Source organism: Setaria viridis, chromosome 7 (assembly GCF_005286985.2).
Source record: "Setaria viridis chromosome 7, Setaria_viridis_v4.0, whole genome shotgun sequence".
Classification (NCBI taxonomy): Eukaryota; Viridiplantae; Streptophyta; class Magnoliopsida; order Poales; family Poaceae; genus Setaria; species Setaria viridis.
In genome coordinates, this window is record NC_048269.2 from 6,692,381 (window position 1) to 6,706,722 (window position 14,342).

General features: G+C 48.9%; 1 protein-coding gene across 1 annotated transcript; it reads right to left on the reverse strand.

Moving 5' to 3' along the window:
• Window positions 1–97: 97 nt before the first annotated feature.
• On the reverse strand, window positions 98–1,807 carry LOC117864549 (triacylglycerol lipase 2). Its single transcript, XM_072295437.1, has 5 exons — window positions 1,328–1,807; window positions 1,194–1,234; window positions 971–1,050; window positions 769–864; window positions 98–675 (listed from the first exon to the last, which is right to left on the reverse strand). The coding sequence occupies exons 1-5, from the start codon at window positions 1,493–1,495 to the stop codon at window positions 347–349; spliced, it is 714 nt and encodes a 237-aa protein (XP_072151538.1). The 5' UTR covers window positions 1,496–1,807; the 3' UTR covers window positions 98–346.
• Window positions 1,808–14,342: the final 12,535 nt, after the last annotated feature.

Here is a 14,342-nt window from a genome sequence, read left to right on the forward strand (position 1 = left end):
GCATATCTAGATTGCATTGGGATGGAACTTAACTGGAGGAATTCCATTGTGAATGGAACTTCAATAGGGAATAGCACTGCAACGATAATCTGTGCTGTCTTCCCGTTGCATATTAATTCATCAAAGTGGTATAGAATGTTTTTTGCCTTCCCTTCGTCCTCTTACAGCCACCGTACACACTAAGCCATTACCCAGATCCAACTTTGTGGTAACCGTTTGAATTTTGGTTGTGAAGAAATTACATGGCGTACAACCATATGGACATTCAAACATCTCCATGGTTACATTCTGCACATTCCCGATCACATCATTTACAATGCTACCGTAGTGACAATCACGCCCGCCGTCATTTTTCCTGCAGCTTGAAGAAGGCCATGAGAGGCGCGTAGACCCTCTCCCGGGCGTTGCCGGCCATGACGAAGTCGGCGTGCGCGTAGTTGTCCAGGTACTGGACGGTGAGCTTGTCGCCATCGTGCGACTTGAGCGCCTGATGGATCAGGTGGCCGACGTCCAGCACGTCCGAGAGGCTGTCTCTGCCGCCGTAGCTTAGGAAGAGCGGGAAGTCGTCGGGGATTGCCGACACGTCGTAGGCCGGCGGCGTCGCCTGCCCGTAGTGCTTCGTGTTGTCCGCTGCGTTGCCGTAGTCGTACTTGGCGATCGTCCCCCGGCGGATCACTGTTTGGTTGTGGAGTTACACTTGGTGAGTAAATTGAACTGTGATGACTTCTCTCAAATAGATGCTTGCTAGACTTGGGAGTTAGCACTCACTTTGAGCCAGATGGACCATGTTCTTGGTTGCCGAAGCTTGTGGCTCATGGGCAAGGAACACCTGGACAGAGGAGTTGTCGAGGCAGCAATTGTCACCTGCCCCAATGTATTATTATTTTTTTTTAAAAAAAGCGAAGTGTCTGAGCTGTATGGTCAATCGGAAGGCAAAAAAGAATCGGATGGCTCGCCTATCGCCGTTTACCTGTGAACACTGACATCAGATTGTAGCAATTGATCCCTGGTTGGGAGCATATGTCAGTCACTAGTTTGTGAACAGTTTCCCTGATGAAAGCAAACAATTTTACGGTGAATACTCTTGCATCTGACAGCAAATGACTTTAATTAACTCTCTGAAGGAAATTTGTGTCCATCTGAGCAATCAACCATGAGAAGTTATTAGCAGCGTGAAAATTAAGGACCATTACCCTGTCGGGTCTAACTCATTCAGCCCTAGCCAGTACAGAGCCTGCAGCAAGCGACAGGAAAATAAACACACAATAAAGAATGCATACGTAGTCAGTTGACTTGATCCTTCCCAGTCAGCCTTAAGCTTACGTACCTCGCCGAGGAAGACGTCGGCGGCCGCCCGCGCGAGCGGCGAGGAGACCTTGTCGAGGTAGGCGATGGGGCTGAGCAGGCCCGCCGACCGCAGCATCCCGAGCTGCTGCCGCTCGCTGAGCGCCGCGAACGCGATGAGGGTCCCTAGCGAGTGGCCGACGTAGTGCATCCTCTGCTGGCCGGACTGCGCGTACACGTACTGCACCACCGCCGGCAGGTCGTCACCGGCGAGCTCGTCCCACGACCAGTCCCAGTACGCCTGCAGGCGCCGTTGCACGGATCACTATTAGGACCTAGTGATCCTTGCCAAAGATCACGCGCGCGCGGCGCAATAGACGGAGGAGCAGGGACGACGACGCACGCACCGGGTCGGTGGAGGATAGCGTGGTGTGGCCGCGGCTGTAGACGGTGCCGCGGCTGTTGGCGATCCACACGTCGTAGCCGCCGTCCGCCAGGATGTAGCCCAGGGACTCGCTGGGGGAGTTCATCAGCCACGTCACGCCGTCCTGCGCGCCATAATTGAAATCTCTTTTTTTTTTTTAAAAAAAGAAAGCAAACTGCAATCTCATTTTGTACGGTCACAACGTTTTGCTGCTTCAGTTTCTACTGCTGAAACGTTTTTACCCAAAATTAGCACCACCAAATTAAATGGAGTTTTTACCATGAAGAGCCCGTGCTGCAACAGCACCGGGATCTTACCGGCCGGCGATTGGCCGGAGCCGCCGCGGCCGCCCGGGATCCGCTGCAAGCTCAGGATGTACCCGTCCGCGGTGGTCACCTGCGCGCTTTTACTAATTAACAGTGGCTCAACACACTGTATAGTACAGTAGTAATTCCTAATATGTCCATGGGAAACAGTTAATATTGTGAAAACAGTTATAAGCTTCTTAAAAGAACATTTGTACAGAGCAACACACTGCTCCGACATGATGGGGGTGTTTGGGAAGGGGGCTAAACTTTAGCTCCTCCTTTAATCAAATTTAAACAGGGGTGCTAAACTTTAGCCTCCCCAAATCCTTTAGCCCCTTCAAAGGGTGCTAAAATGGACTAAAGAGGCTAAAAGTGGTCCCCTTATCCAAAATTCCTCCACTTGCCCCTCCCACACCCCCTCTCTCTCCTTCGCGTCTCCTGCTACCCCACGCCCTCCGCCGGTCTCCCGCTGCCCCCCACCCTCCACCAGCCTCCTGCTGCCCCGCCACCCTCCGCCGGTCTCCCGCACGATCCGCCTGAAGCGGCCCTCCGGCCAGCCGCAGGGGAAGCTCAATGCCCGTGTCGCTGTCCGCGAGGCCCCGCCCCCGCGCTACTAGTGCCGCCGGATGCTCGTCGCCATTATCTTGCGCATCGGGCTCGACGGCTGGTGGGTCGTGCTAGGGGAGTCCGACTGCCACACGGACCGCTCACCAGGGTCCCGCGTGCTGCGGCACCCGATCTATCGATCGACAAGTAGCCGGAGTCCGGATACGCCACTCAAATTGAGGAGTTGCTGCCCCAAATCGATGATGCACCGCATGGGTTGACGCGCTGTTGCCTCGAATCGACGAGCTGCCTCCTCCAGACGACGTCGACCCCTACGAATCGATGACAAGTTGTGGGCCTAAGGAGTCCAGCGGAAGGAGAGGTGCTGTAGTTGGGGGAAAGTTTAGTTGCTAGCCTGCGGACGAGGGAGGAAATGTGGCAAGTGTCGATAGAGGCATGTAAATCAGGTGGATCCCTAAGGCGGCCAGGGGTACGACGGCGTGGAGCTCTTCGGTGGCGAATGGGGTGCTACAATCGAACTGGGGATGCAGGAAGAAGTGGAGGAGGGGTAAAGGAGAGGAGAGAAAGCAGAGGTAAATAGGTCTTTTGTTAATACAGGTGCTAAAGTTTAGCCTTCCACCTAAACATCTCAGGGCTAAAATTTAACCGTCTCAAATGGAGTGCTAAATTTAACCCCTCCTCCCAAACAAGCTGAAGTTAACGTATGGTTTCGCTTACGGTGTGTTCCTCGCACTTGTACCCGAACGGCTCCACCCTGGACTGGCACGTGCCGTTGTCCGCCGCCGCATGTGGCGCGTCCGGAGCTGGCCGCGCTGCCACAAGGACGGCCGCTGCTCCCATGCAGAGCAGAAACGTCAAGCTCGTCACAGCGCTGCGGCTGCTCCTCCTCCCTCCTGGCATTGCTGCCGGTCGAAACATGCTTATCAGCTGTTCTTGGGGGTTCTTGCAAAGGGTACAATAATGGATGGAAAATTCCGTATCGTTTGTGCTCGTGTTTTATACTGCTTCGGCTGCTGGTTTTATTTGATCGTGTCATTTTCGCCTCGGATTGTTAACGGCGCCGTGGCGTGCGTGCGTGCAGTTCGTTCAAACTGATGCAAGCCATCTCTCTTTTGTTTAGTCCTGTTTCGAACAGCTGACCTCTCGCTCCTGCTATTGACACTGCAAGGAGAGACGACGTCGAGACAAGGCGTTGATGATTGCAAGGATGGGCGCGAGCCAATCGGCGTTCGAGTTCTAGACGGATATGAACCATTGCTGAAAGGTACGTACTGGCTAGTCCATAGATCGCGCGTGGTTTTACGTGAAGGTCAGGCTGGGTTGTTTAATTTGGCCGCCTCGATCAGTTACGGCGTCGTGATGCGTACGTAGCTCCGAGGTTAACTCCGACGTACGACAGCGACGGGGTTCACACGTCCGATCCATGGCAGGACGACGTCTGCCGCACGCGCAAGATCGACCACACCAACAGTCCTGTGCGTGAACTACTCTACTGTAGCCAGGTTGTCGTAATTTCTGGTAGTTGGGCCATACTCTCGATCAGTGTTTATTGAGCTCACTACCGGAAACAGGACGTTTGCCGAATGCCCCAGGCACTCGGTGAAGGCCCAAATACGCCGAGTATAACACTCGGCGAACTGGACTCGGCGAACTTTTTCTCGGCAAACAGTGTATTTGCCGAGTGTCAAACGTCGTGCACTCGGCAAAAGCTTTGCCGAGTGCTAAAAATACTCGGCAAAACAAAACACTCGGTAAAAAGGCGTTAACGGAGTCACACGCTAGCCGAGTGCCAGACGGAAGACACTCAGCGAAGATTCAACGTTTGCCGAGTGTCGTGCTCATGACACTCGGCGAAGATTCAACGTTTGCCGAGTGTCGCACTCATGACACTCTGCGAAGATTCAACGTTTGCCAAGTGTCTTGCTCATGGCACTCGGCAAAGAAGTCGCTCCCACCAGATTTTTATGGCGCCTTTGCCGAGTGCTGTGTCGAAGCACTCAGCAAAGTAGTCACAAAATAATAGAAAATGGCCTCTTTGCCGAGTGTTAAAACAGATTCGTTACGTATAAAGATTCGTTACATATAAAGGACCCCTCTCAAAAACAACCACAGAAGCATCACAGGCATATAAATTGCATCACATGCATATAGATTGCATCACAAGCATCACAAGCACACAAATAGCATTTAGAAGTACATATAGGTTCTAGTCTAAACAAGTAATTCACAAGTTTGCTTAACATAATAGCCGTTCAAACAAGTCACTGAGGAGGATGTGTAGGTGGCCACTGCCCCCAAGATGATTCTGCATTGGATGCCGCCGATTGATTCTACACAAAGTTAAAGAGATTGCATTAGTCACTTTCCTAATGTAAGTTTTTTAGTGCCTGTAGTTTCTACTTTACCTCTAGATTGATTGTAAGGTTGAGAAATGACTCACAGGAGTTGCTGCAGGAGGTGGAGGTGGCGGGAATAGATTCGGTGGCATAGGTGGTGGAGTTTGACCTAAACTGTGAAAAACACTCTGCATGTACTGGAACATCGACTCCGTCCTCTGCCTTTCTAGCTGCCGATCCTCCTCGATCCTCGCCTCTAGGTCCTCCCGTCGCTTCCGTTCTACCTCCACCTGGGTCTACAATATTTCATCCCAATATCTTATTGCAAAGCAAAAGGTACGTAAAAATCAATGAAAGATTAAACAAACAGAAATAACCTGTAGAGCCTGCATCTATAACTATGCAGTGGTAGGCCGTGCCCGTATCGCGGGGCTCGAGTCCGTGCTCCTTGCTCGGATCTGGGAGAGACTGGGAGTATTGGCAGTGTCGATCACGCTATCTCCAATCCAATACCGGCCATGCTTCTTGCCTCCTCCCACCCTCATCACAATTTCTGCATCAATATCCTGAGAGCTCGGATCGAACTCTGGCTCATGAACCTCCCTTGCCATTGATGTGTACTCGGTGACGCGGCTGTGGATGCTTGGATGGCTGTACGCCTCGGGCGGGTCCTCCGGGTTGAAGTCGATGTCTGCCGTCGCCTTGCCCTTTTTGGACATAACCCATGTCTTGAACCGGGAGCACTCCTGGCCATCATGTGATGACATCTGCGGCAAAAATGCAAAAGGATTAGAAAATATGCAGTATTAGGTGTGAGAATAAAGAAATGGATTCGCGTACCCATTTTTCCTTGTATTCATCAAGGCTCAAGCTGCCTTGATGGTGTGATGCATATGGCATCTGCAGACGCAGCTCCCGACAAGCAAGGTGGTTCTCCAACCACCCGGTCTGCAACCACACGTCCACCATTTATTCCCAGCACCTGGTATAGGATCGGCACCACCACGGAGGCACCTACATCATCAAGTGTGTGACATATAACAAAAGAAATTAAACATAATTAATCTCAAAAATAGTAAATATTAACTTTCTTTACGTACCGCTATGAATTCTTCCTTGGTCAGGTTCATTGTCCTTGCCTCTTCTTTTTTGACCTTCATCCTTCTGAATTTAGCATAGAAGTCGATGATAGCCTGAACACGCGCCTCGTAGTGCATGTCCTTAACGAGCTTCTTGCCAGCTTGTTTAGTGACGGAGGCCGCCCTAGCCTCGAATCCCGCCTGGCATCTATAGAGGTCCTGCGTATAGACACGTTGCATACAATTATTATTTCAAGAATGTCCAGCGAAGCTGATGTATTAACCAATGTAGTGCTGCGAATACTTACCCACAGCTCGGCCTTCACCCGCTCCGCCTTGTTCGCGAATATCCTGTGGTCACGATCACCGACGTCGGCGGCAGCAACGTAGTGGTCCCACGTGTAGGCCGGTACCTCCTGTCCGGCGACGACCACTAGACCAGGGAAGTGTAGCCTACACAAAAGACCAATGATGCCGTTGACCTTGCGGTTGTGGCTACCTCCACTGAGCTTAATCCAATTCCTGCACAAGTGACGGGGCGCAGGGCGGCGGGGCCGGGGCGGGGGCGACGGGCGGGGCGCAGAGCGCCGGGGTCGGGGCGGCGGCGACGGGCGGGGCAAGGGGCGCTGGGGGCAGCGGGGCCGGTGGGCGGGGCGCCAGGGGCAATGGGCGGGCCGGGGGCGCGGGGCGGCGGCAATGGGCGGGGCAAGGGGCGCCGGGGGTGGCGGGGCCGGAGGGCGGGGCAGCGGGCGGTGAGGGCGGCGGGCGGCGGTGGTAGCAAATTTTCGAGTTTGGGCGTCTGAGTGTTCGAGTCAGAAGGTCGCGGGACTTAAGTCAGGTTGTTTGCCGAGTGCCCGCGATCTGGCACTCGGCAAAGTGAAGTTTCAATTTTTTTTTAAATTTTCAAACGAAACACGCGCCTGCCAGTTGGTTTGCCGAGTGCCCGCGATCTGTCACTCGGCAAAGTCAAAAGGTTTGCTGAGTACCACATCGTGGGCACTCGGCAAAGTTAAGTTATAATTTTTTTAAAAAAAATTCAATTGGAACACGCGCCTGCCAGTGACCCCGTGTACCTACTTTGCCGAGTGTCTAGAGAAAACACTCGGCAACATGCCGAGTGTTTTCTCTAGACACTCGGCAAAGTACACTTACATTTCATGTACACTTTTTCAATAACGTGTTTTACTGACCTTTTTCTAATATAGTTGGGAAAAACCGTGTGAAATTCACTCAACAATGGTTATATGATTTTTCTACTGATATTATTCCATTATTTCATGCAATTATAGCTCAAATTGAATTTATATCTATTAAAAATCTATAATTCCATTTAATCAATAAAAAAATATCAAACGGATCCGAAAAATTTCCAAAATTTGACATGAACCAATCTATGTTGTATGTTGCCTATACAAAATGCTTTGAAGTCAAACCCCAATTCAAGTGTCACTTGGACTCCAAATCTTATTGGATCCTCTCTAGTTTCTATGAATTCTTTCGGGAGATGAGTCGGTTGGTAAGCATCATATGTCAGAAATTGGGCGAAACCTTCTTAATTTTTTACGACAACCTCCACATATAATATCATGACATCTTGACAAATCTTGTGATTTTCAGACTTCGTTTGGGGTTTTTAGAATTTAACAACCATTCAACACACGTTCGTGGTCGTGTTTTCTAAAAAAATGTTCAAAATTTCTTTTCATTTCCTGGTTATGACCTCAATCCGGATTCAATAATATGAATATAATTTTTTCACTAATTTTAATCCATTATTTCAATCACTTGCAGTTAAAATTTGACTTAAATAAACAAATTCCTATTAATGCTATCAATTCATTAAAAATAGCAAACAGACCAAAAAATAGACCAACTTTTGAGATGGATTACCAAATGTCGTATGTGGGAAGTAGAAAAAGTGTGGAGGGCAGAGGTGGAAAAAAAGTTTTGTCTTTACCGAGTACCTATACATAAACACTTGGGAAACTTTCTACTTTGCCGAGTGCCTGGACGTGGCACTCGGCAAACCGCTTCTTTGCCGAGTGTCCGCGTCAGGCACTCGGCAAAGTACTAACGGCCGGCCCACTCCCCTAACGGATGGCGCACGGACCACGTGCTGGCGATTTACCGAGTGTCAAATTGTTGCCGAGTGTTGTGTGGATGTTTGCTGAGTGTCTTATTTGGGACACTCGGCAAACCACAGTTTTGCCGAGTGTATTATTTATGCCGAGTGCCTTCCAGTATACACGGCAAAGGTTGTGTTTGCCGAGTGCCCGACAGAAAGCACTCGGCAAAAATTTTACACTCGGCAAAGTTCCTGTTTCCAGTAGTGGCTGTTTGCATCGATCGAGGTCTAAATACAAGTTTCAGCTGACACAGTGAAAGATAGAAAGTTTAATTGTAGTGCAACAAATGTGATCAGTGTTCTGACGAGGGTTATTAACTTGTTTATTTGCTTGGGTGCGATTTAGCTACAGAGAGTGCATATTTGTTTTTAAGAGTAAATTTAACGGCACGAGAGGACGACTAAGAGAATCGTTTTAGTTTACTGTACGCGTGAGTCACATGTGACTGTGATCCCAAGGCAACTTCATGTTGATGTTGTACATCGGTGGACAGGATGGGAGGCGGCGCTAGCTGCTGGAAATCGTCTGCTACAAGCCGAGAGGTATTGCTCTTGTATAACCTAGCTTCTCCCTCATTTCAGGGTGACACACAAAGTTTTGCTTACAAGGCACCAAATACATTGACCACCAACGATCGATCATTTCCGACGTGACCAAAAGATTCAGTTACCAACATTTTGATGCGATGACGAGGAGGACGATCGCAACTCCTGGAACGGACTTAATTGTGGAAGAGCCAGCACGCACTTTTTTTTCATGACCTGTATCTTGAGCGAGATGCTCTGACGCAAACAGCCCCACGAGGTTCTCGGAAGAACGCAACTCGTCCGTGGGTCCTGGGAGAAAATAAAATAAAAAGAGAGCAAGGAAACGTCCTGTTTTCAGAACACAGGTTTGATGGTTCCGTTGGACATCGTCAAGTAATCTAAGCTTGCCATTACACGCCGATGCAGATGCAGCACCTGTACTGCAACTGCACGAACTAAGCTTGCATTGTATGCAGCTGGAGTACATACTGATCCATCTCATAAACGGGCCGCTAATGTTGTTCCGATCCGTTCCCCCTAGGAGAAAGCTATGCCCAAGAATAAATTCCATCACAACGAACACCTATCACTTTCAACTGATGACACGATCTAGCATGGCCTAACGATCTCACTGGTCGTAATAAGAATCTAGCTCTTGAATGTGAGAAGGCTAAGATAGAGACGAGGCAGCTGCCATGGACTGCACTGCAGTAGGCACCTACTAGATATAAATGAACAGGCCATGGGTAATTGATAATGATAGCCGTAGAAGATGTATACTCTCTAATAAAAGAGCTCTGAAGGTGTTGAAATGATTGTCCTAGATCAAGAAGCTTTAGGTAAAAGTGCTTGCCACGCTCTTCTTTCTTTCAAAGTAAATGACTCGCAGTAACACTCCCTCTGCCTTAATTTAGGTAGGAGGGGTTTGAATTAGGGTTCTAAAAACTAAGGCTCAACTGCATATACAAATAAAACCTACAAGTTTCATCTAGATGTGAATAAGTAGGTTCTGTATGTCTTTTAGTTTTCTTTTTATCTCTACCATAAAATAAGCTTTGCCCCCTTGTCCCAATACAATAAACTACACAAAGAAATTCTAGTGAAGAAAAAGTACAACGTAACGTGCAATAAATAATTCAGAATCTGTAGAGTAGAGAGTGCAAACTCTCGGCATAAGTACCTTTTACCAAGGTATTATATTGGACAGCTTAAGCTCTCCATCGGTCTTCTTTGAAGTCCCTCTTAAGGGTTAGGCTGAAGTCAAACGATAGCCTAAGTTACTTCCCTACGTACAAGTGTGTCCCTAGTTCGGCCACTCCTTGATCCCTACCACCTCCTCAATAGAGCTTCACCTAAAAGGCTAAAACACTAAGAAAAGCTCTCCTCCCTTGTAGGTAAACTAGCCATGACTCTCCACAAACATTGGAATGTCGTAAGATTTCGTAATGTTGCTGGGATACAAAATGGTGCGCACAAATGTTGTAAGGTAGAGCCACGCAAACCTAGCTCACATCGTTTGGCATGGTCCTAAGGGGCATCGCCTTTGTTATTGTAGCAGCACTATAGCATCCCAGAGCCGGAGGCTTCGCCTTTGTTATTGTAGCAGCACTATAGCATCCTAGGAGTGGAGCTAGTGAAGCTTGAAAATTAGCTACACCAGCTTCATAGTGTATTTTTTTATGGGGGAGGGGGGGGGCAGCCCTACCATACATAATATTAAGCCTTGTACTAATTGTTTTAATCTTCAATTCAATCTTAGCTCTTTAGTGAAAACAACTCTCAAACGTGAATATGTATCCTCCAAATGCTTTGACAACATCAAATGGCTGGGGTGAGGAGCTATATACGTACGGTGCTTGTGGTGCCATTGGCAGTGGCGGACCCAGCTTTTGTTCACGACCAGGGCCAAAATTCAGCGGCCAAAAGTGCCAGATATATGACATTGGCAGTGGCAGACCCAACTTTTGTTCACGAATAGCAAATGTGCAGTAAAGGGTCCAAATTGGTAAAGAAGCTTGAATAACTGTTTATTAGTGCGATACAACAGTCAAGAACAGTAGGGATTAGGGAACATACAAAAATAAATGCCTAGTGATGATTTGGTGCATTCACAGTCATATCTTCCATTTCCTCATCAGCACCACCTGAAAATAGACAAGATGGAAATATAAATAAAATATATTACAAATCAATTAATCAACTAAGATTTCTTAGATAATTTGAATGTAACATACAACAAGTAGTACTGGACAGTTTAGGTAACTTCTTCAAACCAGACTTTAGTTCTTGAAAATGATGTAAGATATAATCAATTTTTATGCTTGCAAATACTTCTCGCTCAATATAACATAACATTCTATAATTCAGCCACTCATCCCCCATCTTATTCCGCAACTCTGTCTTGATAATTTTCATAGCTGAGAATGGCCTTTCTACTGTGGCGGTTGCAACAGGTAAAATCAAAGCCAACTCAATGAGGCGATAAACCAATGCAAAGGTTGTGTCTATGACTTGCAACCATCTTTATAGCAAGAACACCAAGGTCCACACAATTTGTGAAATCAGGATCAGCTCTCACATCAGCAATGAAATTATCAAGTTGGGGCCGAAGTCTAGAAAGCTCATAGTGGGGGAAGTCAGCATCATAAATCTTAGCAAGTTCAATTAGTTTCTCACAGTCATAATTGGCAAAGGAATTCTTTGGATCTAGACAAGAAATGCATCTCAATAACTAATAACTGGATCCATCCTTCCAATTTGTCGTGAAGGCATGGTCATCAAATAACTTTGGTCCATCCTTCCACTTAACAAACCCATTTGTCGTGAAGGCTTTGACACCATAGTTATCAACTCTTAAGGGTTTGAAGAGATAACAATAGAAGCAAAATGCAGCATCCTTAGAAATACTATATTCCAACCAAGGACGATCTGTGTACCATTTATCATGAAATCTCCTATTGCGGCCATAGATTTTCCTTACAGGATATTTATGACCGATTGGCTGGCATGGACAAATCAAGACATACTCCCTTTTGGCATCCCTAATGTTTGGATGCATCTCCTCAATTGGTTTTAAAAGGGTAGGATCTACAATAATATCTTTAGGATCAAGCACATGATTAGAATCCCCTCCCTCCTCAATTCCTACTGTTCCTGGATCTACAGGAGGCTGTCTAAACTCTGCAGCAGGCACACTAGTGTTCCTTGTTATTGTTTCCTCTTGTGCAGGTGCAAGGTTAAGGGGATCAAATCGATTCAATTGTGTTTGTGTTTGTGTTTGTGTAGCACTAACTCCAGTTCCAACTGTTTCTTGGCCTGTACCTTGAGATGGAGGTGGAGCAAATGCAGATCCAGGGATTTCTTGTTGGGGAGCTGAGGGTAGTGGAGGGGGTTCCTGTTCCTCCTCCATTCAGTTGTGTGGCAGTAACCCAAGAGAAATAAGATGCCAAAGTCCTACTCCTCATTCTGTACTACCAATTGCAAATATGAAATTGCAGTACAAATTTCAATTAATGTATTGAATGGAAAATTGGAACTTGAATGGAGATTAGGGAGAAGATTGATGAACACCTGCTTGGCTTCCTCCTTCCAGCCGGCACCCGGCGGTGGCTGCCTCCTTCCAGCTGGGCAGCTGGCGCAGAAGGCAGGGCACCAGCGGTGTTGGCCGGTGGCGGACGGACTGTTGCCCTACCCTAGCGGAGCAATGGGTGGCGGCAGCGGCCGGAGCACCAGGCGGTGCGTGGTGGGATGCCCCTCACGGTCACGGCCTCACGCAAGAGCTGAATCGCTCGTTGTTCGCTTGTGCTGCCATAGTCAGCTTGGGCCTGGAAGGCTTCAGGACTTGTGTCGGATTTAGTAGCCCGGCAGTCCACCAGGGGATTACCCAAGTGGTTGATTTCTAGGCAGGAAGGATCACAAGACAAGAACTCGAAGGTGATCACGAGAACACGAAGATTTATACAAGTTCGGGCGTTCGGAGAGTAATACCCTACATCCTGTATTTTGCTGGATTGTATTGCTGGTATGGTTGAGATTCGATGGGATTGGTTGCCCTCGGGAGGCACCCTTGGCCGCCTTATACAGGCTGACAACTTAGGGTTACAAGTCAGTTTGAATCTAATCCTAGTCGGTTATTACATGGAAAGCAATCTGAGTTGGATTACAACAAGTATCCCGCAATATCTGGCTGATTTGAATCTTCCGGCCTCCTTGACTTGTGCTCCAAGTATCTTCACGTCCTTGGCCTGCATGTTCTGGTTGAGCCGGCCTACTTGTCAAAACTGGCCAGTATCCTGATTGGTGGAGACCCATGGGGTACCCATATCCCTCAAGCCCCCAAGCGATGTGTAGGCGAATAGGAACCTGAGGACATCGTAGCGAGGCTTGGAATGTGGTCGGCTGAAGCTGCAATGGTGTCATAGTGACAGAGAGGCTGTGCAGTTCTCAAAAAAGAAGAAAATTTGAGTGAACGCAGAGCCATATGCGGAGAGCAAAGTCGAGCGCCGAGCTGATGGATGTTGGGCATCCAGTAGGTCGAAGTGAAGGACATGGAGGGCATCGCAAGATGCACTCCATATGATGTAGCCCCCGAGTATTGAAGTGATTAGTATAATTGGTCCCAAAAGCAGATCCTAGTGCCCGAGCATAAGGATAGGTGAAGCCACGGAAGCACGCCGACTAGAAGTAAGTCCCCAACCCCCGAGTACGAGGACTGGCGGAGCCACGGAGGCACACCGACCTAAGATTGGCGCCCAACCCTCCAGTACGAGACTGGCGGAGCCACGGAGGCATGCTGACCTGAGCTGAGCCCCTAGCTTTCGAGCATGAGCGCAAGGACCGGCGGAGCCACGGAGGCACGCCGACCTGAAGTAGGCACCCAGCCCCTGAGCGTGAGTGCGAGGACTGGTAGAGCCACGGAGGCACGCCGATCTGAAATAGATGCCCAACCCTCTAGCGTGAGTGCGAGGATTGGCGGAGCCATAGAGGCACACAAACCTGAAATAGGCGCCCAACCCCCGAGCGTGAGCCGGACCTGCAGAAGCACGCGAAGTCGCCTGTGGTGCCCAGCCCCTGAGCTTGGGAGCTAGATGAGCTGCGGAAGCATGCCAAGTCACCTCCCACCCCAAGCTAGAGAGGTCGGCCGGGCAACAGGAAGCACGCTGAGTCGTTTGTGGCGCCCAGCCCCCAAGCCTGGGAGCCGGATGAGTCATGGAAGCACGCTGAGTCACCTCGCGCACATAGCCCCTGAGCTTGGGAGGTCGGCTGAGTCGTGGAAGCACGTCAAGTCACCTCCCACCCCAAGCTAGAGAGGTCGACCGGGCAACGGGAAGCATGCCGAGTCATCTCCCGCACCCAGCCCCCAAGCCTGGGAGGTCGGCTAAGTCACGGAAGTCACACCCAGTAGTTTCTGAGCTATAAAAAGACAATGAAAATATTATGTAGCATAATGTAGAACATTTAATGATTGAATAACTCGGAAGTTTGATTCGTTGAAGAAGTAAACTCTTGCACATCCTGCTCTTGTAGGCCAGGTAATTTTCTCGAGTAGTTAGCCCGTTACGTTTAAGCATCTGACCCTGCCTGGGTGTTGTCGAGTGGACTCGAGCGTGCTTAGCAGGAAGCAACACATGAGAGTCAGGCCTCATGGGTTAAGGCATGTGCTACCCGAGTACTTTGGCAACCATTAAGAGG

Excerpts from the sequence above, each read along its gene's own strand:
- LOC117864549 (XM_072295437.1), bottom strand. The coding sequence starts at position 1,495 with ATGCACTACGTCGGCCACTCGCTAGGGACCCTCATCGCGTTCGCGGCG. Across the intron at positions 865-970 it reads TCTGATGTCAGTGTTCACAG|GTGACAATTGCTGCCTCGAC; the intron begins GTAAACGGCGAT and ends ACATTGGGGCAG. Across the intron at positions 676-768 it reads CATGGTCCATCTGGCTCAAA|TGATCCGCCGGGGGACGATC; the intron begins GTGAGTGCTAAC and ends ACAACCAAACAG.